General features: G+C 41.3%; 1 protein-coding gene across 1 annotated transcript in view; it reads right to left on the bottom strand.

Moving 5' to 3' along the window:
• The window catches only part of BMS1 (BMS1, ribosome biogenesis factor), a 69910-nt gene that overhangs the window by 34491 nt on the left and 10220 nt on the right, over positions 1–25199 (bottom strand). Inside the window, exons 2-4 of the mRNA XM_005670994.3 lie at positions 3782–3857; positions 2003–2211; positions 1075–1265 (exon numbers count right to left, since the gene is read on the bottom strand). Coding sequence (XP_005671051.2) covers positions 1075–1265; positions 2003–2178 — 367 coding nt within the window. The 5' untranslated portion in view covers positions 2179–2211; positions 3782–3857. The remainder of the gene's footprint in view (positions 1–1074; positions 1266–2002; positions 2212–3781; positions 3858–25199) is intronic.

The following is a 25199-nucleotide window of genomic DNA, read 5'->3' as shown; positions in this document are numbered from 1 at the left end:
CCCACACATTGCAGGTGCAGCCCTAAAAAGCAAAAAAATTAAAATAAAAAAAATTTAAACCTTGGAAAAATCCATTAACTCCAATTATTATTTTTAATTGCATCTAGTAAAGCACCTTAAATACAAGAATATACCAGAAGTTCATTTTTATAGAAGAAAACTGATCAAATAAATAAATTCCACTTTAGTTTTCTTGCCATGTTCTCTAATTTAAAAATAATACCAAAAGTCTACCCATATGGGAGTTCTCTTGTGGTACAGTGGGTTAAGGATCCGGCATTGTCACTGAATCAGCTTAGGTCATGTTGTGGCAAAGGTTCAATCCCTGGCCTGGGAACTTCCACATGTCAGGGGTGCAGCCGGGTAAAATTCAAGTGGAATGATATCTGTGATCCTGCTATTCAGTGGGCCAACACTTTTATCTCTATCAAAGTTTTCCTTATTCTCACTACAGCTAAGAAACCCTCAAACCTAGTGGAACAGAATGTTCATAGAACAAACATTATTCTAAATTAAGCTAAAAGAAATCAGTCAAAATGGTGAGAATGCCTTAAAGAAAAAGCCTCACTCCACCTATATTATTGGTAATAAGAGATTCTACCATTGTCATTTGGGAATCTGTTTCATCTTCCCTGAGACTTTAGAAAGGTCACCATTTCCAGAGCAGTCAACTTCTCACAGGAAAAAGAGAGGAAAAACCCCCTCACTTCCACAAGAAGGTAGCTTCATGAGGAAAGCAGGTGCGCCTGCTGCACAGCAGGTACTCACTCTCTGTTAAATGAAGTCGCTCACCATGACCAAGCCGGCCTGCCCAGGCCTGCCAAGCCTTTCAAGGGAGCACAGCTGGCAAATCCATGTAGCAGTCAGAATAAGGTATACATCTACACCATTATTATCTCTGGGAATCTGTCCTTTTCTGAAGCTACAGCCACCTTAGTAAAAGTACAAGATTGGTAACATGAAGTGACAATACGACTTCAACATTTACCAGTCAAGAAAATGTTCCACCAAGTCATACATGTGCCTCAGACAACAACACCTGCCATGTCAGTCTATGACAGCACCTCCTCCTACCTGACACAATTGTTACAGGGCCTCTGATCTCTGTCAGCTTCTGCCTGGTAAAGTTCCGAATGAGGCACTGGATCAAAGTGCTCTTTCCAACTTTTGGAGGCCCCATCACCACTACCACTATTGGTGGTGGCTCTAGTGGAGTTCGATCAACCACTGGAATGTGATGTTTTTTTGTTTTCAAATCCTGAGTCCTATTCGTTAAAAAAAAAAAAAAAAAAAAAGTAAATTCACTTTCAAAATATTTTAAAAGGTATCACCCCTAGAAGCCAAGACTTTAAAGAGAGTAGAACTGACAATATGTTAATATAATTAACTTGTTAACTTCTGACCCCAATCCAAATAATCACTTCAGTAAATACACATAACTGACTTTAACAGTACAGTGCTGAAAACTATACACACCTTAAATCTGATTGCTTTATTAGTTGATATTAGTCATTTAAAAGAAAACAAAAGGCAAACATGGAGGCGTGTATCATAATAAATAAGAACAGAGGCTTTGGAGTTAAATTTGGCTCTCCTACTAAGAGAATTTAATTCAATAATGTTTAAAGTACACTGCCTTTAAAGTATATATAATAAGAACTCATCAAATAGAGCTATTTAATACTACATATTACAATTATATGAAACATTTCCAGAAAATAACATAAGTACACCTGTTCCCTTAAGTGTTTACAAACAAACAAATTCTATAAAGAAACATTCATAAGCTTTACTCTTGGGCAAAAACAGTGAATCAATGTGTATATGCTGGAGGCAGAGTAGCTTCCTTAGGAAAGACTGCTCATGTGTTAGAAAAAGAAATATGGCATGCATCTCCACATCCTTCAGAAATGGAACAGACTGATGAAGTCAAATATTTGGAGAGGCCCATACTATTAAAAAGGGATAAATGGAAGAGCCACTAGACTCCAGCTAAATATACCTGTGAAAGGATCTTGCCATCCGCACAGCAGACTGGACAGCAAAAGCTTTGGGGTTTCGTTTCCGGGCATCTTCCTCATCTCCAAGTTGAAGATCCTGCAGATGCCGTTTCTTCTTCTTTTCAGCTTTGGGCCCACTGTTTTTCTTTCTGTGTTTCTTCTGGTCCTTAGTCTCCATAGTGGCTTTTACCAATTCACAAGTAACTCTAACCTATATTGAATGGAGTGAGGGCCCGGGAAGCACTTTACAATCCAGAAAATACTGAGAAAAACAGTAAATTTCACTTACTTCTTTATGAAGAGTTATGTATTTGTTTACCCCACAGAAGTGGAAACTACTTAATATTATCTCCAATTTCACTTCTCTCCATTATGTTGTAAACTAGTTACCTCTGCTTGGGTTACTTTTTATTTGTCTTAAATGTCTACATCAGCACTGTCCATTTCTACAATGATGGAAATATTCTGTATCTTTCAACATAGTAGCCACCAGCCACATGTAGGTACTGAGAACTTAAAATGTACCTAGTGAAACTGAAAATTTTAATTTCTAATTTACTTAATTTTAATTATTTCAATTCTAAACATAAATTGCCATGACTAGTGGTTACTAACTCCACCCTAAATATCAGTTGGACTAATGAAGTGGCTTCCAAATTTACGCTATTTATAATATGTATAAATACTGAATTGTTGAATATGTAAAAATTGTAAGTTATAGTAATCAACTATATACATTTAAAAAACAATGATAGCTACATGTGTGAGACATGACTGACTCTGGGTGATGCCTGGATACTACATGGATTTGCAGAAACCTGTACAATGATTTCTGAGAGTCCCAGAACTCATGACGCGTAAACTGGGAACAAGCAGATTAGAGAGTTTTTTAGTAAATCAGGTAGCATACAATCTAAGCACTTGCTTTAAAAAGGGGGGTGGGGCCACTTCATTCGTTTAAGGTAATGAATTAATTTCAATTCAATAAATATTTGTATCTGGAGTTCCGGCTGTGGCACAGTAGGATCCAACACTGCCGCAACTGCAGCTCAGATTCAACCCCTGTCCCGGAAACTTCCATATGTCGAGGGTGCGGTCATTAAACAAATAAATAAATATTTGTATCTGCCTATAATGCAGACACTGTGCACTAGAGAAGGCTACCGCTATGATCTGAACTAGTGGAGCAAATCCAAACTAATGTCTTCTGTGCCAAGCTGTAAAGGGCCAAATCAAAAGGCTCACAACTATTGGAGGTCAGTCACAGATTTCCCAGGGACGCACACTAGCGGAAGTAGAAAGTTCACATATACCAGCATAATGTCAAAAAACACTAGCCTGGAGTTAGGAGAGCTGGGTTCTAGGAACGCTTTGACTAAAGAGTTGTATGATTAATAGCAGTATGAGACATTATTTTTTCTTCTCTACTCTATTTTGGTCCTGAAATTGTACTGATATTTTTCTCCTATTTTTCGGAGGAGTTGGTGAGGAAAGTACAACTTGGAGTCAGCCTATCTGCTCAGTGTGACACCTGCTAAGACTACCCCGCCAAGAAACGACCTCTCACCTCTCCCTGCCACCTCCCCTCCCGGTCCCGGAATTCATCCACTACTTCTCTGACAGGTACGAAATATGTGTGTCTGGGGCATGAGGCGCTCCTCGGGAGCAGAGACTTTCCAGGAGAGCCGAGAGAGGACCTTACCACGCGGGGAACTCGCAACGCCCCCGGAACCCCAGCCCCCAGGACCCCTTCGCCGCCCCACCCCAGCCGCGGCCGTTACCTGGCTCACAACTGCTCCTGTTCCTCACGCCCGCATGGACAGCACCGGAAACGGAAATGCACCCTACCAGGCGACTCTACACGCCGACGGGAAACAAGGAGGCAAAAAGAAAGAGAACAGCGGAGGGACGATTTTTCAGAGGAAAGCCGAAAAGGAGGCTCGTGATTGGCTGAGGGCAACGCAGGAAACGCCTCCACGCAGCTCTCCCCCCAGGAGTCCCGCGTCTCTCTCCTCGCTGCCGCGGGGCGCTGCGGCGCTGGGTCTCGGAGTCCCTAGCTCCTCACAAGCCGAGTTCACTTGGAGGTGGTGCTGACGGTGCGGTCCGGCTCTCGTTCTTTGGTTTGGTACAAAAGCCAGAAATAATATTCTGGTCACCCTGAGGTCACTGCGCCTGTCTACTGAAAGCCCCAGGCGCCACGTCCGACTGGCCTAATAGAAGAGCACTCGGTTGTGGGTCGCACAGGTTGGTCAGCCTGCTCATCCTTAGAGATGACAAAGCTGGAGATTTCTCGGACGTCTTTAGTGCTAGGACTCTCTTGCTGGGACAAACAGACTCTGAGGGCAGGGATAGACCCTGACCCAGTATGAAATGCTTTGGCCTTTCTCTGTTACTGGAAAAAGAGATTTCGCTGGGGGATGCACTTCTCGCAGTTTTCTTGGAGCACAACTTTGCCTTCCCAGGGCTCTGCCCATTCCTACCTCTCAGGGGAGCTGGGGTGCCCTACTACCTAGACAGCTAGGTACATTTTAAGAAATTGAATCTCCCTCTTGGAGGTTTTCTTTTCAGTATCCCACCATGATCATACCCGAGGATCAGTTCGTCTACCTCACAAAACTAGGGTCACCCGTACTTCATGCCTTTTCACAGCAGACTTGTATTTTTCTCAGCATCCCACAGGTATTCCCTTTGTGTACACTCTACGCTCTGGGCCGTGCTTGGGAGGCTGCTGTACAGGACACACACTTCCCTCATCTGTGAAGAGCTTGAATTTTGTGCCACCCTCCAGCACTATTCCTCTCACTTCCTGGAGATTTCACTATTCAGGTACATAATCCAAACCTCTTGGCTCCATGAATTCCACTCTTATCCTCTGCCTTATTTCAGACTCTCACATTCTCTGTGATCATATCCTTGACTTTATCCAGTCCATGGAGTGGAACTCCAGAAACATCTCACTCTAACCACCACCTGCTTTCTTTACAGGTTACTCCCTCTTAATGGTTGAAATTAAGACTTCATAACCCTGGAGTTCCCCTTGTGGCTCAGTGGATTAAGGTTGCAGATGGTGCTCAGATCTGGCATTGCCCTGGCTGTGGTGTAGCTTGCAGCTACAGCTCTGATTGGACCCCTAGCCTGGGAACTTCCATATGTTGCAGGTGTGCCATTTAAAAAAAAAAAAAAAAAAGACTTTTTAACCCTACCCACCCCTCCAATCTGAATCATACCACCTTCTTCCTTTGATAACTTCTCCCTCCATAGTAAACTAGCTAAACTTCACAGTCAATCATCATCACAGTGTCTTGCATGCGTCCTCAACTCCCTCACCTTCCTGTCACGTCATCATACATGCTTGGTAAAATGAGAACCCTGAATAAACCCAGTTGCCTATCTACTCCATGCTACAGCAATGCAGCTAAACATGGCTGGAGGAAAACCCAGAACCATGCTGATCGCCCTCATTTCTGAAATAGTTCTGACTTTGCCTCGTGTGTGCCATTCTTCCAAATGAGTATTCATATCTCCTCTTCTCTCTTCAATCCTGCCCATCACCTCTCCTTTCCTTGCTTCCTACCTCACTAATGGAAATAGAGACACTCACCCCCAAAGATTTCCACCCACCACATCCATCCTAGTCCCTCTCTGCTGCCTGCCTCTTACTGGGGATGAACTACCACTGTGCCTACCTAAAGGAATTCTGTAATTCAGTGCTTGATCCCATCATACCTTACTACTACAGCCAGTCTATTCTCTCCCCATCATCACCACTTTTTACTGGACTAGTCCCATCATACAGCATGCAGTTATTTCCCCATCTTCAAAACAAACTACTCTTGGGAGTTCCCATTGTGGCTCAGTGAGTTAAGAACCTGACTAGTCTCCGTGAGGATCCAGGTTAAATTCCTGGCTTCACTCAGTGGGTTCAGGATCCGCGGTGCGCAAGCTGTGGTTTAGGTCACAGATGAGGTTCAGATCCCGCATTGCTGTGGCTGTGGTGTAGGCCAGCAGCTGCAGCTCCAATTCAATACCTAGCCTGGTAACTTCCATATACCACAGGTGCAGCGGTAAAAAAGTTTTAAAAAAAGACCTCTTGATCCCATTTCCTATACCTTTCCTCTGCTCCCCTCCTATTCTCCCTTTGATCCACTTTACTCCCAGAATACCACCTACCACCCTGGCTGCTCCTTCTCTGTGGCCTTTGCTGGTTCTTCCACTCCTGCCTGACCCCATAAAGTGAAAGCCCACAGGGCTCACCCTTTGATCTTTTTCTCTTCTGTGTCCATACTTATTACTTTGGTGATTTCATTCTGCCTTTTAATTTCATATGTCATCTGTATCAGTTATCAATTCATTGTAACTGCTGCAAAGCCATCTAGCATTGCCTACTGTGCAAAAATGGAGTTAGGCCCTTTAAATATTTTTCCATTGACACTAGTGTGATGTTAGGTTTTGTCAATAGTGGGTGATGGAGAGACTTTGCAGGAGGAAGCAGTCTTTCTTCCTGGTTCTGTTTGGCTTCCTGGACAGGCATCTGCACATGAGTAACCTTCTCCAGGACCAGCTCCTCTGGTATGTGGTGGCCAGCAGAGTCCAGTGGCCAGTAGTGCCCACTCCCAGCACTTTTGTCATGGAGTGACTCTCCTGAGACACCACACCTTTCCCCAGCAACTAGAGAGGGATTTCCCACAAATTCCAGTGGTGCAGCACAAGTGAGACACCTCCCTGACACTGGTGGGCCATGGCCATACCCCTTCAATGAGGTTGGGATCTCAGCTGGTGGGGATGGGAGGGTGGAGGGTGAGGGGAGAATTTCTTCCTGGGCTCTCCCTCTCCACCCTGGATAGTGGCTGCTTCTCACATCTGCTATTCTTAGACTCTTTAGAGTTCTGTCTACTTCTCACTAAGTCCATGGCTCATTGCTCCACTTCCCTTTGAGTTAATAATTCTTGGTTGTTGTTTTTTTTTTCTCGCACATGTAAGTCAATAATCTTATACTCCCCTTTTATCATTTGTTGTAACTTTCTTAAAACAGGAAATTTCATAGGCCATGATATGTCACCAATGACATTGTACAAAATACATTATAGAAAGAGATTGTTTACACATTAGCAATAGTGATGTGGATGATTTATTTTGGAACCCACTACTACAAATTCACTAATGGGGAATTAAAGGCCAAAAATATGCCGATTTGTAACAAAACACTGCAGAATAAACCAAATATTTCTCACCATTCGAAACAAAACAATAACAGTATTTGCTAAGCAGTAAAAAATAGCTTTCACATTTTGCATATGAAAGACACTTTACATTTCATCTCATTTATTTCTCACAAACCACTACCAGTAAGCTGTATTTTTATTTACCAGTTTATTACTAAGGAAAATAAGGCAAAGAGAGCTTTAGTAGCTGGTGATTACGTAACAACGTCAGAATCAAGATTTAAACCAGACAGTGTGACACTAAGGCTAACACAGGAGAAATGAGAAACTAAGATTTCTCAAGAAAATATTGCAAGTACACTGAAAACTAAGCATCTGTGTTACAACTATTTCTGTAGTAAGTATCAGAAAATAGAATCCAAACTGGATTAGGCAAAAGGAAAATGGATTAGTTAACAGATCTGATAGGCCCAAGAATATAAATAACTTCAAGAATAGCTTGATTGGAGTGGGGGATAAATTAGGAGTTCAGGATTAACATATTACACACTACTATATATAAAATAGATAAGCAACAAGGACTTACTATATAGCACAGCAAACTATACCCAATATTTTGTAACAACCTATAAGGGAAAAGAATCTGGAAAAATATATTCATATTATATATAATATATGTAATATATATCCATATTTTTTTTCAGGTACACATGAAACCAACACAACATTGTAAATCAACTATACTTCAATTTAAAAAATTTAAAATTATAGCTTGATTTAAGGGCAAACATAATGGCACCTCTCTCTATTTGCAGTTATGTTTTTCTTTATCATGGATTCTGTATTTAGGCTTCATTTGGTATCAGGATGGCTCTCGGCAACATTTTACAAGGTAAAATTCCAAAGAGGAAAGGGAAAGAGAGAGAAGATGGCAGGAGAGAGAAGAGGGGAAAGAGATACTTCCACATAAGTCCTAGCATGTAACTGCTGAATTGTTGTAAAAAACCATCCTGTGGTTGGAGTTCCTGTTGTGGCACAGCAGAAATGAATCCAACTAGTATCCATGAGGATGCAAGTGTGATCCCAGGCCTTGCTCAGTGGGTTGGGGGTCTGGCATTGCCATGATCTGTGGTATAGGTCGCAGATGAGGCTTAGATCCCAAGTGTGGGCTGTGTCTGCAGTGTGGGCTGGCAGCTGTAGCTCCGATTAGACCCCTAGCCTGGGAACTTCCATATCCCACACAAGCAGCCCTAAAAAAGCAAAAAACAACAACAGCAAAACAAACAAACAAAAAACATACTGTCGTAATTCTTAGTTTTGTTTTTTGTTTGTTTTGGGGGGACTTCTGGCTTATTTGTTTGGCCACATCTGTGGCAGGCAGAAGTTCTCAAGCCAGCAAGCCAGGGACTGAAGCAAACCCCAACCACAGCAGTGGCCTGAACCACAGCACTGACAATACCATATCCTTAACCAACTGAGCCACAGGGAACTCCAATAATTCTTAATATAAACCTTTTCTGTTCAAATCACTGTGTGGTTTCTCTTTCCCTATGGGGCCCTGGTCAATACAGTATCATTTGCCAACAACAACTAAATTTGTATCAATGACTCAGACCTTCTCTCCTGAACTCCAGCCACCTCCCTGACATTTGGACATCTAATAAACATCTCTTATGTAACATGCCCTAATGGTCTCTCTCAAACCTGCTACCCAGATTTTATCTCAATTGATGACATTTTGTCCATAACACTGATTAGGCCAAATGTCTTGGACACAATCTTGTCTCCTCTCTTTTTCTTATTGAAGTATAGTTAATTTACAATGTTGATTAGTTTCAAGTGTACAGAAAAGTGATTGTAATATATAAATATATTACATATAATATATTACTGCATATAATACATACAGTACTATACAGTAGACTCCTCATTGTTTCTCTATTTTATATTCAGGAGTGTGTATATGTTAATCCAAAACTCCTAATTTATCCCTCTCCCTCCTTTCTCCTTTGGTAACCATAAGTTTTCTTCAATGTCTATGAGTCTGTTTCTGTTTTGTAAATAAGTTCATTTGTATCATATTTTAGATTCCATATATAAATGACATCATATAATATCTGTCTTTCTCTTACTTACTTAACTTAATGTGATCATCTCTAAATCCATGCATGTTGTGGCAAATGGCATTATTTCATTCTTTTTGTAGCTGAGTAATATTCCATGATATTGCCACATCTTTATCCACTTATCTATCAATGGACATTTAGGTTGCTTCCATGTCTTGGCTATTATAAACGGTGCTGCAGTGAACACTGGGGTGCACATATCTTTTCAATTATAGTTTTGTCCAGGAGTGGGACTGCAGAATCATATGGTAACTCTATTTTTATTTTTTCAAGGAACCTCCATACTGCTCTCCATGGTGGCTGCATCAATTTACATTCCCACCAACAGCAGAGGAGGGTTCCTTTTTCTTTTTTTTTTCTTTTTTTTTTTTTTTTTTTGTCTTTTGTCTTTTTGTTGTTGTTGTTATTGTTGCTATTTCTTGGGCCGCTCCCGCGGCATATGGAGGTTCCCAGGCTAGGGGTTGAATCGGAGCTGTAGCCACCGGCCTACACCAGAGCCACAGCAACGCGGGATCCGAGCCGCGTCTGCAACCTACACCACAGCTCACGGCAACGCCGGTTCGTTAACCCACTGAGCAAGGGCAGGGACCGAACCCGCAACCTCATGGTTCTTAGTCGGATTCGTTAACCACTGCGCCACAACGGGAACTCCTGGGGTTCCTTTTTCTCCACACCCTCTCCAGCATTTACTACTTATAGACTTTTTGATGATGGCCATTCTTACTGGTGTGAGATGGTACCTCATTTGTAGTTTTGATTTTCATTTCTCTAATAATTAGTAATATTGAGCATCTTTTCATGTGTCTATTGGCCATCTGTATGTCTTCTTTGGAGAAATGTCAAAAGGTGTTCTGTATATTTTTTTTATTGGATTGTTATCTCCTCTCTTTTTCTATCCTCCATACCCAACCTATCAGGAAATTCCTGTTTATCCTACCTTTTAAATATAACCAGAATCCAATCACTTATCACCATCTCCAATACTCCCACTCTGGGATGAGCCCCATCTACCACATATGGGTTACTGCATAACCTCTTAGTCTTCCTGCACCCACCCTTATGCTTGCACAATCACTTCACAAGGCAGCAGCCAGAGTGATCCTGTTAAAACATAAGACACTGTTGGCGATTTAAATTGGTATAAACACTTTGGAAAATGGTTTGACATAGATATTACTCCTGAGTATACACCTACTCTATAAGCCAGTGACAGAAATATATACTGAAAGACATATACAAGAATGTTCATAGCATTGTCCTAAAGTCCATCAATAAAAGCATGAATGAACTGTAATATATTCAGACAATGGAATAATATATAACAATGTAAATAAGCTACCATGAGCAACATAGATGATTATTAGCCAAAGAAGCCAGATAAAAAGAACATGTTGTATGATTATATTTATATAAAGTTTGAAACTAGGCAAAATTAACATATGGCAATAGAAGCCAAAATAATTTTTAGAGGAGATGTATAATTGGTAGGGGCCATGGGGACAGCCTCTGGAATGCAAGTGATGTTCTATTTCCCCATCTGGTGCTAATTGATGTGTGTGTTTATAAATATTTATTGGGCAATACATGTGTACTTTGAGCGCTTTCTGAATGTATATTTAATTTTTAAGTTTATAAAACAACGTGTAATATCATGTCATTCCTCTGCTCAAAACTTTTTAATGACATCCATTTCATTGCAGGGAAAAAAACCCAAATCTTTGCAGTAACCTCCCAGTTTTGCAGACTTTGGTTTGGTGCCCCCTTCTCAGACCTCACTGAGATGCGGGCATGTTCCTGCCTTTGAATCTTTGCATTACTTTGTCCCTCTTCCTCCAGATATTCATGTAGCTAATTCCTTCAACTCTTTTAAGTTTTTGCTCAACTGTCCCCTCTGTGAAGGCTTTTGTGACTCCCCACCTTCACTCCCCAGCTCTCCCAGTGCTATTCACCTGATCTATTTTTCATGGCATTTATCACTTTTTAAACATACATTCATGTACTTAACTATCTCTCTCTGCTGAAAGCAAAAATTTGTCTGTTTTATTCACTGACACATCCCAAGTGGCTAGAACAGTGTCTGGAATATATAATACCTATTTGTCAAATAATGAATGGATTTGAAAAGAAAATGTGGAGGCATCTTCTGACATTGTTGCAGTGATCCCCACCCACTGATATTTACACTTTTGAATTTGTCCTTGAATGTGAAGCCAGACCTACCGACTTGCTTCTAATGAATGGAATCTAGCAAAAGTGATGAGATGTCACTTCCATGGTTAAGTTATAAATGACTAACTTCTTTCCTTTGGGTATACCTTCTACTGCCATCTCAGCTTGCACACTTTCAAGAAGCAAGCTACATGTGGGTTGGCTCAAATGATAAGGAACTGAAGGGTTCCTCTCAGTGAGGGACTGAGGCCCTCAGGCTAACAGCCTGCACAGACGTGACTCCTGCCAACAACCACAGTGATTGAGCCTGGAAGCTGATCTTTCCCTAGGAGAGCTTTGAGATGGTTGTAGCCAGGACGGCAATCTGTGAGAGACCCTGGGCCAGAGGCACCCAAATAAGCTGTGCCCAGATCCTGACCTACAGAAACTATGAGTGTTGTGAGCCACTAAGTTTGGGGGTGATTTGTTACATAGCAATAAACAACTAATATAGAAAAAGAAAAGATGAAACAAACAATATTGATAGAAAGAAGTCAGAGAAAAACAATGAATGTTTATTAAACACCTACAGTTTAACAGGCACTTGCAGGTGCTTTTAATATGTTATTTTAAAAATGGGCATGGAGGCAGGGGCAAGATGGTGGAGGAGTAAGATGTGGTGCTCACCTTCTACAACAAAAACATCAAAAAAGCTCATCTACATGTAGAAAGATTCACACAGAACATATACTGAACACTGGCAGAAGACCTGAGACCTCCAAAAAGGGAAAGAAATCCTCCACATAGTTGGGTAGAAAAAAAAAAAAAAGAGGGCGAGAAAGAGAAGATTTAAAAAAAAAAAAAAAAAAGGAAATCAGGATGGGACCAGCACTCCTGAGCTGAGAGGGAGCCATGAAAGAGAAAGGAATCTGTATCCTGGGAGGCCACCTAACTGACCCAGAGACTAGCTGGGACAGAGAGGGAACCTCAAAGCCTCCAAGAAAAAGCACAACAGCTGAACTGAGGAAGACAAAGCAGAAAGAGAGCTGCACAGACCATCGGTACCACTGCCTGGGACACCATACCTGAGACACTCAGGAGAGGGCTGGGCACTGAGACTCAGGCTTTGAAAGTCAGTTCCAGGGAGAGGACTGGGGTTGGCTGTGTGGAGACAGCCTGAGGGGGCTAGGGAGCAGTGCGCCACAGGTTGGGGAGCTAAGCACCACAGCTGAGAGAGTGCATGAGGAGTCCCGGGCCGCAGGAGAAACAAGATGCCATTGTTGGGGCACTCAAGAGATGGAATGGCAGGCCCACGGTAGGAACATCTTTCTCTGCAGACACAAGGGCTCTTGGGTGGCAGGGTGCCTCTTGCATGGGCTGTGGGGGTGGATGTAAACCATCACAGCCATCTTGAACTCCTGAGGTGGGCATGGCTGGCCACCAGAAGGCATCCCACAAACAGGCACCACCTTTGGCTCCAGTCACCTCAGGGGTCGCCAACGAGGAGGGCCCTGCAATCAAGAGCCACCTGTTGCCGTCACTCCCCTGGGAATGCAAATGCCCCTCCACTGCTGCTGCCAAAGGCTCTGGGCACCACCTCCACTTCCATGAGGGTCACTGACACTGCAACCAGGAGCAGCCTGTGCCCCCACCTCCCTGTGAATCCTTGTCATTGTCAAGGGCCTGGCAACTAGGCAGAGGCTACAGGCCCTGCCATTGCCTCCATCTCCTTGGAAGCACGTGCAGGCAGTACACCAGCATACCCCCATCAAGGCGATAACAGCTTGCATCCAAAACAAAAGCAGGCTTCACACCAAAAAATAAAAAATAAAAATAAAAAATAGTGAGCCTTCACAAGCTACCCAGGGATGCTCCAGCATATAGCACATAAACAGCACTCCAAGACTACAGTAGATAATTGTTTTAAAAAATATATAAGCATAGATGAGGAAGTATAGGAACCATTTGCAGTTAAAATAATAGAATTCCCCTGAAGGAGCAATGAAACTGACCTTTGCAGTCTAACGGACAAAAAGGAGGTAATAAAAAACTGAAGGAACTAAAAATGAATATCAATATAATGCAGATTACTTTTGACCTAAACCACAGCTCACGGCAACACCAGATCCTTAAGCCACTGAGCAAGGCCAGGGATTGAAACTGCATCCTTATAGATGCTAGTTGGGTTCCTTACTGCTGAGCCATGATGGGAACTCCTGTTAACTTTTTTTTTTTTTTTTCGTCTTTTTGTCTTTTTCTAGGGCTGCAGACTCTGCATATGGTGGTTCCCAGGCTAGGGATCTAATAGGAACTGTAGCCACTGGCCTATGCCAGAGCCACAGCAATGTGGGATCTGAGCTGCGTCTGAGACCTACACCACAGCTCACAGCAATGCCAGATCCTTAACCCACTGAGAGAGGCCAGGGCTTGAACCTGCAATCTCATGGTTCCTAGTCGGATTCGTTAACCACTAAGCCACGACAGGAACTCCTCCTGTTAACTTTTTTATAAAAGTCATTCTAACAGGTGTGAGGTGATACACCATTGTGGTTTTGATTTGATTTTCCTTGATGATTAGTAATGTTGACCACCTTTTTATGTACTTGGCCATTTGTATGTATTTGTTGGAGAAATGTCTATTCAGTTCCTCTGCCCATTTTAAAATTGGTTTGGGGATTTTTTTTTTTTTTTTTTTTTTTTTTTGCCATTGTGTTAAATGAGTTCCCGACATACTTTGGATATCAACCCTTTACCAGATATGTGATTTGTAAATATTTTCCCCCTTTTCACAGGTTGCCATTTCATTTTCTTTTGTCGTGCAGAAGCTTTTTAGCTTGATGTAGTCCTATTTGTTGATTTTTGCTTTTGTTGCTTGTACTTCAGGTGTTATATCAAAAAAAAAAAATCATTGCCAATGTTAAGGAGCTCTTTCTCTATATATCCTGGGAGTTTTATAGTTTCATGTCTTACATTTAGACTTTAATCCATTTTAATTTTTGTAAGTGGTGTAAGATAGTGGTCCAATTCCGTTGTATAAAGTATACTTTGATTCCTTTCTCTTTGTGTCTATTATAGTTTTTGTTTTGTGATTACCAGGAGGCTTACTTGAAACATCTGACTGACATAAATTTAAGCTAAAAACAACTTACTTCCATTACATACAGATGCTATACTTTTTAAGCCCCCCATTTTATGATGTTGATGTCAATTTACATATTTTAATATTGTATATCCACTTTATTATTTTAGCTATAGCTATTTTCAATGCTTTTGTCCTTTAAGCTTTTTACTGGAGTTAAGTGGTTATAGTGTTAGAATATTCTAAGTCTGACTTACAATGCTTACATTTACCACTGTGTTGTATATTTCCACATTACTAGTTAGCAACCTTTTGATTCTGCTTGATAACTCCTTTCAGCATTTCTTGTAGAAGAGGTCAAATGATGATGAATACCCTCAGCTTTTGTTTGGAAAATTATCCTACACCACAGCAATGTAGGATCCTAGCTGCATCTGCAACCACAGCTCATGGCAATGCCGGATACTTAACCCAGTGAGCAAGGCCAGGGATTGAACCCGCATTCTCATGAATACTAGTTGGGTTCATTATCACTGAGCCACAACAGGAACTCCCCTGCCTTCATTTCTGAAGGACAATTTTGCTGGATAAATTATTCTTTTTTTTTTTTTTTTTCTTTTGGCTGTGGCATGTGTAAGTTCCCAAGCCAGGGAGCAAATCCTTGCTACATCAGCAACACAAGCTGCTACAGTGACAATGCTGGATCCCACTGCACCACAAGAAAACTCCCACGGCTGAAGTATTCTTGACCGGCAGTTTTTCTTTCAGCACTTTGAATATATCATCCTACTCACTCTCGGCCTGCAAGGTTTCTGTTGAAAAATCCACTGATAACTTTATTAGGGTTCCCTTGTATGAGAGAAAACTTTTTCTCTTGCTTTTTAAATTCTTTGTCTTTAATTTTTGCCAGTTTTATTATACTGTGTCTTGGAAAAGACTATTTTAGATAGAAATTATGGGGTGGACCTAATGGCTTCATGTATTTGGACGTCCAATTCTCTTTATTGGTTTGGGAAGTTAGCCATTATTTCTTTAAATAAGCTTTCAGTCCCTTTCTCTTCCTTCTCCTGGGACTCCAGTGATGCATACATTGTTTTACTTAATGGTGTCTCATTAGTCCCACAGTCTTTCATTCCTTTTCACTCATTTTTCATTTTGCTTCTCTGATAAATTTCAAGTGACAATTTTTTGAACTCACCCTTTCTTTCTTTATGGCCCCATCTACTGGTGAAGCTATTATTCTTCAGACACAATGTTACTTAGCTAAAATTTTGTGGGGTTTTTTATGTTTTCTCTTTGTTGAGCTTCTTATTTTGATTCTGTACCATTTTTCTGATTTCATTAAATTCTTTTTTTTTTTTTTTTTTTTTGTTGTTGTTATTTCTTGGGCCGCTCCCGCGGCATATGGAGGTTCCCAGGCTAGGGGTTGAATCGGAGCTGTAGCCTCCGGCCTACGCCAGAGCCACAGCAACGCGGGATCCGAGCCGCGTCTGCAACCTACACCACAGCTCACGGCAACACCAGATCCTTAACCCACTGAGCAAGGGCAGGGACCGAACCCGCAACCTCATGGTTCCTAGTCGGATTCGTTAACCACTGCGCCACGACGGGAACTCCTGATTTCATTAAATTCTTAATATATGTTCTCTCGCATACTTTGAACAGTTATGTTGAATCCTTTAACAGGCATCAGGCAATTGATGAATCTATTTCTTTGGGATCAGTTGCTGTAAGTTTATTGTGTTCCTTTGGTGTTGTCACATTTTCCTAATTTTTCATGGTCCCTATATCCATGCATAGGTGTCTGTGCATATGAACATGAAGTCACCTCTTCCAGACATTATGGACTGAATTTAGGAAGGAAAGACCATCACACACCTCTAGCCAGAGCCTGTGCATCAGCCAATGCGCCTACAGTTGGCCCAGGCCCTTGCCAGAATGTTCTGTGATGCAGGTCTAGCAGTGCAGGGTGCCAAGTGCTGGAGTGTGTGGCAGCTCTGTTGTGTGTGTGTAGGGGGGTGATGTCTCACTGGCTCAGGCCTTGCAGTCCAGGGCCTTGACAACTATGTAGTCCTTGATGAGTGCTGTTGGGGTCTACAGTGGCTGTAAGGACTGATATGATTCTCAGCAGCACCTCCAGGACTAGCAGCTGGGCACCAAGGCAGGCAGCAGGGGTGACCAGAGGCAGTGTTATGCGTACACTCAGCTCCGGGAGACAGCTGTAGTTGCTTGTGAAGTGGCAGGAGTTGGCTGCAGATACACACATAGTAGTGAGGACCAGGGCCAGCAAGGGCCTGGGCCAACTGTAGGCACATGGGCTGATGCACAGGCTCTGGCTAGAGGTGTGTATTCCTCTGGCTGTAGGATCCTCCTGCAGGCACATGCATGGCAGTGAGGCCAATGAAGGGAGTCAAGCCAGGAACACGTAGGTGCACAGCTGGAGGGGTAGCTGTAGGTGAGCCCAGTGGTGCAGACCAGTGATGAGAGGGCTAAATCTGGGCTTAGCAGCAGTTAAGGAAGCCCTGTTGCTGTGCACACCCGTGGCTGCAGGTTATTGCCACAGGAACATAGCAGTGGATGTTGGTGACAGAGTTCAGGCCAGCGGAGTACAGGTGCAGAGCTGATAGCGGGGCTAGCTGCTGCTGAGCCCAGTGATCCAGGCCAGTGACATGAGCTATGGCTGCATCCAGGTCCACAAGTGTTTTGGGGACCTTTGCCATCTTGGTGCTGTAACTTGAGAGTTTTGTCTGTTTCATTTTCAAATAACTCCTAATCAACTGTAAGACTAACTTATATCTATTGATTGAATGAATATATTTAGAATTTACTTGCTTGGAGTTCCCATCGTGGCACAGTGGTTAACGAATCTGACTAGGAACCATGAGGTTGCAGGTTCGATCCCTGGCCTTGCTCAGTGGGTTAAGGATCTGGTGTTGCCGTGAGCTGTGGTGTAGGTTGCAGATGCAGCTCGGATCCCAAGTTGCTGTGGCTGTGGTGTAGGCCGGCGGCTACAGCTCCGATTAGACCCCTAGCCTGGGAACCTCCATATGCCGCGGGAGCAGCCCTAGAAAAGGCAAATAAATAAATAAATAGAATTTACTTGCTTATCTTATCTAAGCCCTACAACTCTATAAAGTAGATACTGCTAAACTAAGGTTTTCAGTGGTTAAATTGCCCTATCTACACTCACAAAAATATTAAGAAGTAGAATCTGGACATGTACTAAAGACATAACTCCAAAGTCCACGCTTGAACAGTGTGCTTTACTACAGACTACCAACACCCCATAGACCCAGCTCTTACCAGACAGCCTTTAACCCTTCTCAATCACATTCAAGGATGTTACTTCCTGCCATATATAGGTGCAGAAAGATCTGGAATTGAGGCCTATATATTTTACTGCACATGTCTGGGTATTTACACAGGGAGCTTTCCTCAAAGAAAGTGACAAATGCAACCACAGCTTATCCCTTGCTCCATTCTAGTCCTTATCCCCTCTCCTCTGCACTCTCCACTTTACCCTGAAACACAGACCCTAGCCTATCCTCAAAGGCCTTTATTTGAAGGTAGGTCTAGGGCAGGCACTATTATGGACATGAATTAAAACATTAATGGACCCAATTGAGAGGCATTTGGAGAAATTTTGGATCCTACCTACTGTAAGCCTATTTCAACTCTTTCTCTCTGACTGCCAAATTCTACAGAATCCAAAAGTGCAAACTTCCTTTCCAGTTCTCTGTCCCAAACCAGGTCTCCAAAAGACAAAGGCTAGAGCTTCAGGAGGCTGGAGACAACATTGAACTGCACAAGAGCCAAGAAGAGGGCTGCACCTTCCCTTCCCAGTGTCATCAGAAGCCCAGTTCATCACACTTCTGGATTCAGTACCCATTAGCCTCTATGATCCCTCCTTTAGGGCTCCCCCCAATAATCTCTTCTAAGGACATGGTTTAGAAATGGGCTGTAATTACACTCTGAGTCTATACTACCATAAACAAATATATATCACAAATATAAATTTCCTTTACAAATATAGGTAAAATAGTTAAAGCTGAAAACAGAGGCCAACAATTAAAGAGTGTCATATCTATGATTACCAGGGTTTCTCCTGGGTTGCAAAATACGTTAAACTGGAAAAATTACACAAATATTAAACAAAAATAGAAAAAATCCAAAAAAGAAATACAATCCAAAGAAGACCTCTCCTCTCAGAGTTAACATTAAGTGCCAACTTACTTTTTTACAAAGGGTATGAGGCTGTGTGACTATCATTTTCAATGAGTATATAGTGAAGATCTTTATTTGGTAAATATATTTTAATAATATAAAGTGTCTCCCTTATGCCCGTGATGATAATATAGTCAAGAGGTTCACAAATTCAAAAACATCTAGACATAAATAAGAAATATATGGAGTCCATTCAAAAGAAAATATTCAACTTTACTGAACAATAGTTTAAAAGATTTGAGTAATAAGAGGTACAAATCATTTTCCTGAATAAGAAGATGGATTATTTATGGCACAACATTCCAAATAAAATTTCAACAAAGTTACAAATTTTCACATTTTTTTGTTCTGTTGCTAGAACAAATTAAATTTTATGTGGAATAATGGGAAGAGCCAAATATTTTGTGAAAATGCAGACTAATGCTTACCTGAAGATATGTCTTTTAATAGCTGTAATAATCTAAATATTTTAGTTCTGAGTCAGGAAGAAAACATGTAAAGTCCTAAGATTGTGTTAGAATTTAGTATGTGATAATGGTAGTGTTTCAAAGTGGAGAGAAATGGGCCTATTTAATAAATGGTGCTGGGATAACTGGCTATCATAACTGGCTATCTCTCTAGACAGCATTCTAAGAATAGAGGTTTACCTCCCATACTACAATGAGTACATTTTTGTGTGGATTCTTTTTTCTTCTTTTGTCTTTTTAGGGCTGCACTCACAGCATATGGAAGTTCTCAGGCTGGGGTCCAATCAGAGCTTCAGCTGCCAGCCTATACCACAGCAATGTGGGATCCAAGCCACATTTGCAACCTACACCACAGCTCACAGCAATGCCGGATTCTTAACCCACTGAACAAGGCCAGGGATCAAACCCATGTCTTCATGGATACTAGTCAGGTTCTCAACCCGCTGACACAACAGAAACTCCTGTGTGGATTCTTAATCGAAATAAAAATTTAAACTATCAAAGTATTCAAAAATTATGAGAACTTCATAATTTTAATGTTGCGAATGCATGTACAGACAAAATATGATTGTTTGAATTTATGAAATCTGAACTTCAAAAAAAATCCTTCCATAGGCACATTTTAGAGTACACTCCAAAAGAATGAGAAAGTATATTATGTTGATATGCTAATATAAAGTGGAAAAAAGCAATTATGTATATCTTTCATTGTTGCTGTAAAAAGAGGTAAAATATGTATATTTAGACTCATATTACAAAGAGCACATAAGCCAAGAAAGTACTGTAATAATCTTTTATGACCAGTATTATAAAATGATAAGCACATCAATTAAAATGAGGCTAAAGGCATGAACCAATATTAAGAAACTGAAGAACAATCAATAAATAGCATTAAATTGCTCAACATGTCTAGAAAATCAACCTAAGAAATATTTCATTATGGCATATAAATAAGGCTGGAAAAAACTGTAGATTAGGATCCAATGTGGGAATGGGTAGAACTCACAATTCTAACCTTCGGATGGGAGTAACATTCGTACAGACTTTCTGGGGTCAATTTCACCAGAACTAAAAATGAACTCACCTTATAATTCAGAAAATACACTTTTAGAAAGATTCTAAGAAGAAAACTCAGACCAGTGGAGAAAGACATATGTTCAAAAGCATTCCTCTGAAATGTTACTTATGATAGTAAAAATAATGGAAGCCACCTAAGTGAGCATTGATGGGGTATAGGTAAAATAGTATTGATCCATAAGATGGATTTCTATGTAGTCATTAAAAATGATCATGCAACAGCAGAAAAAGTGGAAAAATCTTAACCACACATTGTAAAGTAAAATATAGAGTTTATAATACATATATTATCCTAATACTGTGTATCCAAAAAGAATGTTGAAATATAAGAAGCCAAACCAAACCAACCTAAACACCACAGATAAAACTATAACCCACAACAGTATTTTTTTCCACTAATTTTCTCATATATGTAAAACTGAAGAATACATCTGAGAGTAAATCTATAATTCCTGTGGTATATTATATAAACATACTTTATTTGTATTTTCTGAGCATTATTTTTCATCATTACCTAATATACTAACTGCACAATGTTTCATGGTTAAAGTTCTTCAGTTTTCCACAGTGTTTGACTGCTCTTCAAAAGCTACTGATGAAATGTTTTTCATCACTATCACTAACATTACCAATTTTAAAACTCTTGGATATACTTTTATAGGAATTTTTGTAACACTTTTAATATAGTAACATAGACTATGCGAACCACCAAATCAAGTGAAAAAAACTGCAAAACCATAAATAGTATAGTTGTTTATCCATAGCCTATTAAAAATAAGATTTCTCTTCAGTAGCAATTATAAATACAGCCTGCCAATCACTGGGCATGCCTGCTTTAAAATTATCTATTTCCAGGCCAAAGAATATGGAAAGCTCCATGTGGTGCAGTGGATTAAGGATCTGGCATTGCTGTGGTTGTGGTGCAAGTCATAGCTGTGGTACGAGTTTGATCCCTTGCCTGGGAACTTCCACATGCTGCAGGTGTGGCCAAAAAAATAAATATCTGGAAATGGCATGTACGATTTTGCATGTAATACAGGACTTTATTGATATTTTGATAGTATTCCCTTTTTTTGGGGGGGGGGCTATATCCATGGCATGAGGAAGTTCCTAGACCATAGATCAAACCCACACCACAGCAGTGACAATGCCAGATATTTAATTTGCTGAGCCACCAGGGAACTCCCTGAGAATATTCTGGATGGGTAAATTCAAATGCACCCAAACTAAACTTCCAGCATATTATAAATTCTCTATGTAATAAGTATATAAGGATTAAAATACATGGCAAAATTGGAGTTCTTGTGGCTGAGTGGAAATGAATCTGACTGGTATCCATGAGGACGCAGGTTCAATCCCTGGCCTTGCTCAGTGGGTTAAGGATCCGCACTGCCGTGAGCTGTGGTATAGATCACAGATATAGCTTGGATCTGGCATTGCTGTGGCTGTGGCATTGGCCAGCGGCCACAGCTCTGATTCCACCCCTAGCCTGGGATCCTCCATATGCTGCAGGTATGGTCCTAAAAAGACAAAAAAAAAAAAAAAAAAAAAGAAAAGAAAGAAAAAAGAAATAAAATTCATGGCAAAAGCCCAGGATACATGCTAAATAAAAAGCTATTTCAGGGGAGGTAACTACTTGGGGGAGAGACTGAAGAACAGTCATCTTTTATACTCCAAAGAGTATGCTCTCTTTTCCCAATATGGACTCTGATATAATCAATCCAGTCCTAGGAAAACTTGGAAGTTAAATTACCCCAATGGGCAGCAGTCATGGCTGCCACACTTCTCCAAGTTCCTTTTCTATTTTAAGGAACATAATCAAAGACTATCAAGAGCAAAGCATGTTTTCATTTGGGACTTCGAGGAGTTCTGAACCACTCTTCTTATCCTTTATGAACTTGATCTTCATTTGGGGCATTAGACAACAGAGAACAACTCTGTGTCTACTCTTTCAGGTGGGGATAACCAGCCCTATTTTGTAGATGAGGATATTGAGCCCAGAAAGTATCAACCATTCCATACTATGAACTCCAGACATGCTAGGAAGGAGCATGCAAGATACTAAGCATCCCTTCTCTACCTCCCCAAGAATCTGAGGGGAATGAGCTCTCAAACAGTGGTGTCTAAGAATAGATATCAGCTCCTCATTGTCTGAAAGAGGAGCCTGAGTATGAGAGGAGGGGCAGGCTGGGAAAAGGGCAGCTTAGTTCCTCAGATAAAAGGAAGGGATGTGAGATCATGCAGTTGTTAGTCACTGAGGGGCTATGAAGATTCAGTAAAAACAACTGCTCCCCCATTAGAGCAGTTCTCACTGGGCTCTAGTAACACTTGCTTCCATCCTTTGCCCCTTAAGGAGTTAGAATGGTAATGGCTTCCTGGTGATTAGTCTCCAGATGCTTCAATATCCCTCGGAACAGTAGTTTCTGGCCCAAACCACTAAAATAAGTTTGCCATTAAAATCTTTTTAGGAGTTCCTGTCATGGCTCAGTAGTTAACGAATCCCACTAGGAACCATGAGGTTTCGCATTCGATCCCTGGCCTTGCTCAGTGGGTTAACAATCTGGCGTTGCTATGAGCTGTGGTGTAAGTCGCAGACGTGGCTTGGATCCCGCATTGCTGTGGTTCTGGCGCAAGCCGGTGGCTATAGCTCCGATTAGACCCCTAGCCTGGGAACCTCCATATGCCCCAGGAGTGGCCCTAGAAAAAGCAAAAAGACAAAAGAAAACCCAAGAAACAAAAAACACAACTGAAACTCAATGAAAATAAGAGGAATTCAACAAGATAAGCCTTTCCAGAAAAAAAAGAAAAGAAAAAAAAAAAAAAAACCCCAAACAGATGAAGTAGGTTCAGGGCAATTACAGCCGCAGCCTCCAGTTGGGGGCAATAAATAGGGGCAGCGGCCGAGGACATCTAAGACACCCATGGGGTGAAACCTCCCAGAGGCTATGGTTCTACCTTTCCCTGACAAATACGGGAGAGCTATGAAGTAATAGGGCATAGGCAAGGAGAGGCCAAATTCAAGTCAGAAAATGGGCCCAATTCCCAAAAAACATGTTACACACATATATAAACTGCACACACACACAATATCCAAATGGCTAATTCCCTTCACTCTTGGCCTCCCCAGTGAGGTCTTTCCCTCTCCACACTACATAAATTCAAGCCATCTTTCTGACAACATTTCCTCTTTTACTTACATTTTAAATAACACATCACCATGTGTTCTCTTGATATGGCTGCTAGTAGTAACAAGGACGTCATGGTGACTTCTCAATAAAAAAAAAATCTAGCATGGGTTCTCACTGACCTATCTGGTAACAAAGGGTCATTCCTAGATGAATACAAATGTGGGACCAGGAAGAAATATTATCAACTAGAGTAAATGACAATTCTGTGCTCACAAGAATAGGTTATACCACTACAAAAATGTAGAAAAGTTGCAACAGCCACTATAATTTTTAATTGGGGGGGGCGCCCATGGCACATGGAATTCCCAGGGCAGGGATCAAACTCATGCCATAGCAGCAATATGAGCAGTGGCAATGCCAGATTCTTAACCTGTTAGCCAGCAGGGATCTCCTTATATAATTTTAAAGTATATAATAAAAGTTATGTCATATCAAGCCAACAAGAAAAACGATGAATTAATTAAACAATGCAGGGAGAAGTGGAAGAACAGAGAGCTGCAAACCTCACACAACATATAACAAGAAACACCAGGGAACCATTGTGGCTCAGTGGAAACGAATCTGACTAGTATCCATGAGGACACAGGTTCAATTCCTGGCCTTGCTCAGTGGGTTAAGGATCCAGCGTTGCTGTGAGCTGTGGTGTAGGCCAGTGGCTACAGCTCTGATTTGCCCCCTCATTTGGGATCCTCCATATGCCATGAGTGCAGCCCTAAAAAAAAGAAAAAGAAACACCAGTATGGTTATATAAATAATTTAACATTTAACGTATCTGTTTCATACATGTCAAAGGAGTCAGGCCTGCCACAGTGCTCAGTTCTAAAAGGAACTTACTTATGACAACACAAAGCAGAATGAAGCGGAAACACTTAACTTTCAACTAGTACAGTAACTTTATTTCTAATATTGAGCCTTTACATAGGAATTACAGAAATTAAAAAAAACACTGTGCTGCTCATTCTCTAATAGTTCCACCCAGACCTTTTCCTCTACCTCCTTGGTGCCCACTTGGGCTCACCTGCAGATGGTATCTGGTTGCGTTCCAACAACTTGGTGCCATAATTTTGGTAGTGACAATACCTCCTCTATGATGTGGCCCCTCCCCCATTAGAGCAGTTCTCACTGGGCTCTAGTAACACTTGCTTCCATCCTTTGCCCCTTAAGGAGTTAGAATGGTAATGGCTTCCTGGTGATTAGTCTCCAGATGCTTCAATATCCCCCGGAACAGTAGTTTCTGGCCCAAACCACTAAAATAAGTTTGCCATTAAAATCTTTTTAGGAGTTCCCGTCATGGCTCAGTGGTTAACGAATCCGACTAGGAACCATGAGGTTGCAGGTTCGATCCCTGGCCTTGCTCAGTGGGTTAAGGATCTGGCATTGCCATGAGTTGTGGTGTAGGTTGCAGATGCGGCTCGAATCCTACGTTGCTGTGGCTCTGGTGTAGGCCAGTGGCTATAGCTCCGATTAGACCCCTAGCCTGGGAATCTCCATATGCTGCAGGAGTGGCCCAAGAAATGGCAAAAAGACAAAAAAAAAAAAAAAAAAAAAAAAAAAAATCTTTTTAGTTGGAGTAGAATCCTGTTTTTTACCAGAATCATGGCTATGGTTCAGCCATCCCTATATTAACGTGTCAGAAGAAATAATCCTTCCCTAAAATTTCTGTATAGGAAAGAATTAGTCTCTATTATGGGGGAATGCCTTCAGCTCTAAATAACAGACATCTCTAAG

The sequence above is a fragment of the Sus scrofa genome, chromosome 14 (assembly GCF_000003025.6).
Source record: "Sus scrofa isolate TJ Tabasco breed Duroc chromosome 14, Sscrofa11.1, whole genome shotgun sequence".
In the NCBI taxonomy this organism is placed as follows: domain Eukaryota; kingdom Metazoa; phylum Chordata; class Mammalia; order Artiodactyla; family Suidae; genus Sus; species Sus scrofa.
The sequence above is the reverse complement of the archived record's forward strand: the minus strand, read 5'-3'. Positions and strand labels throughout refer to the sequence as shown.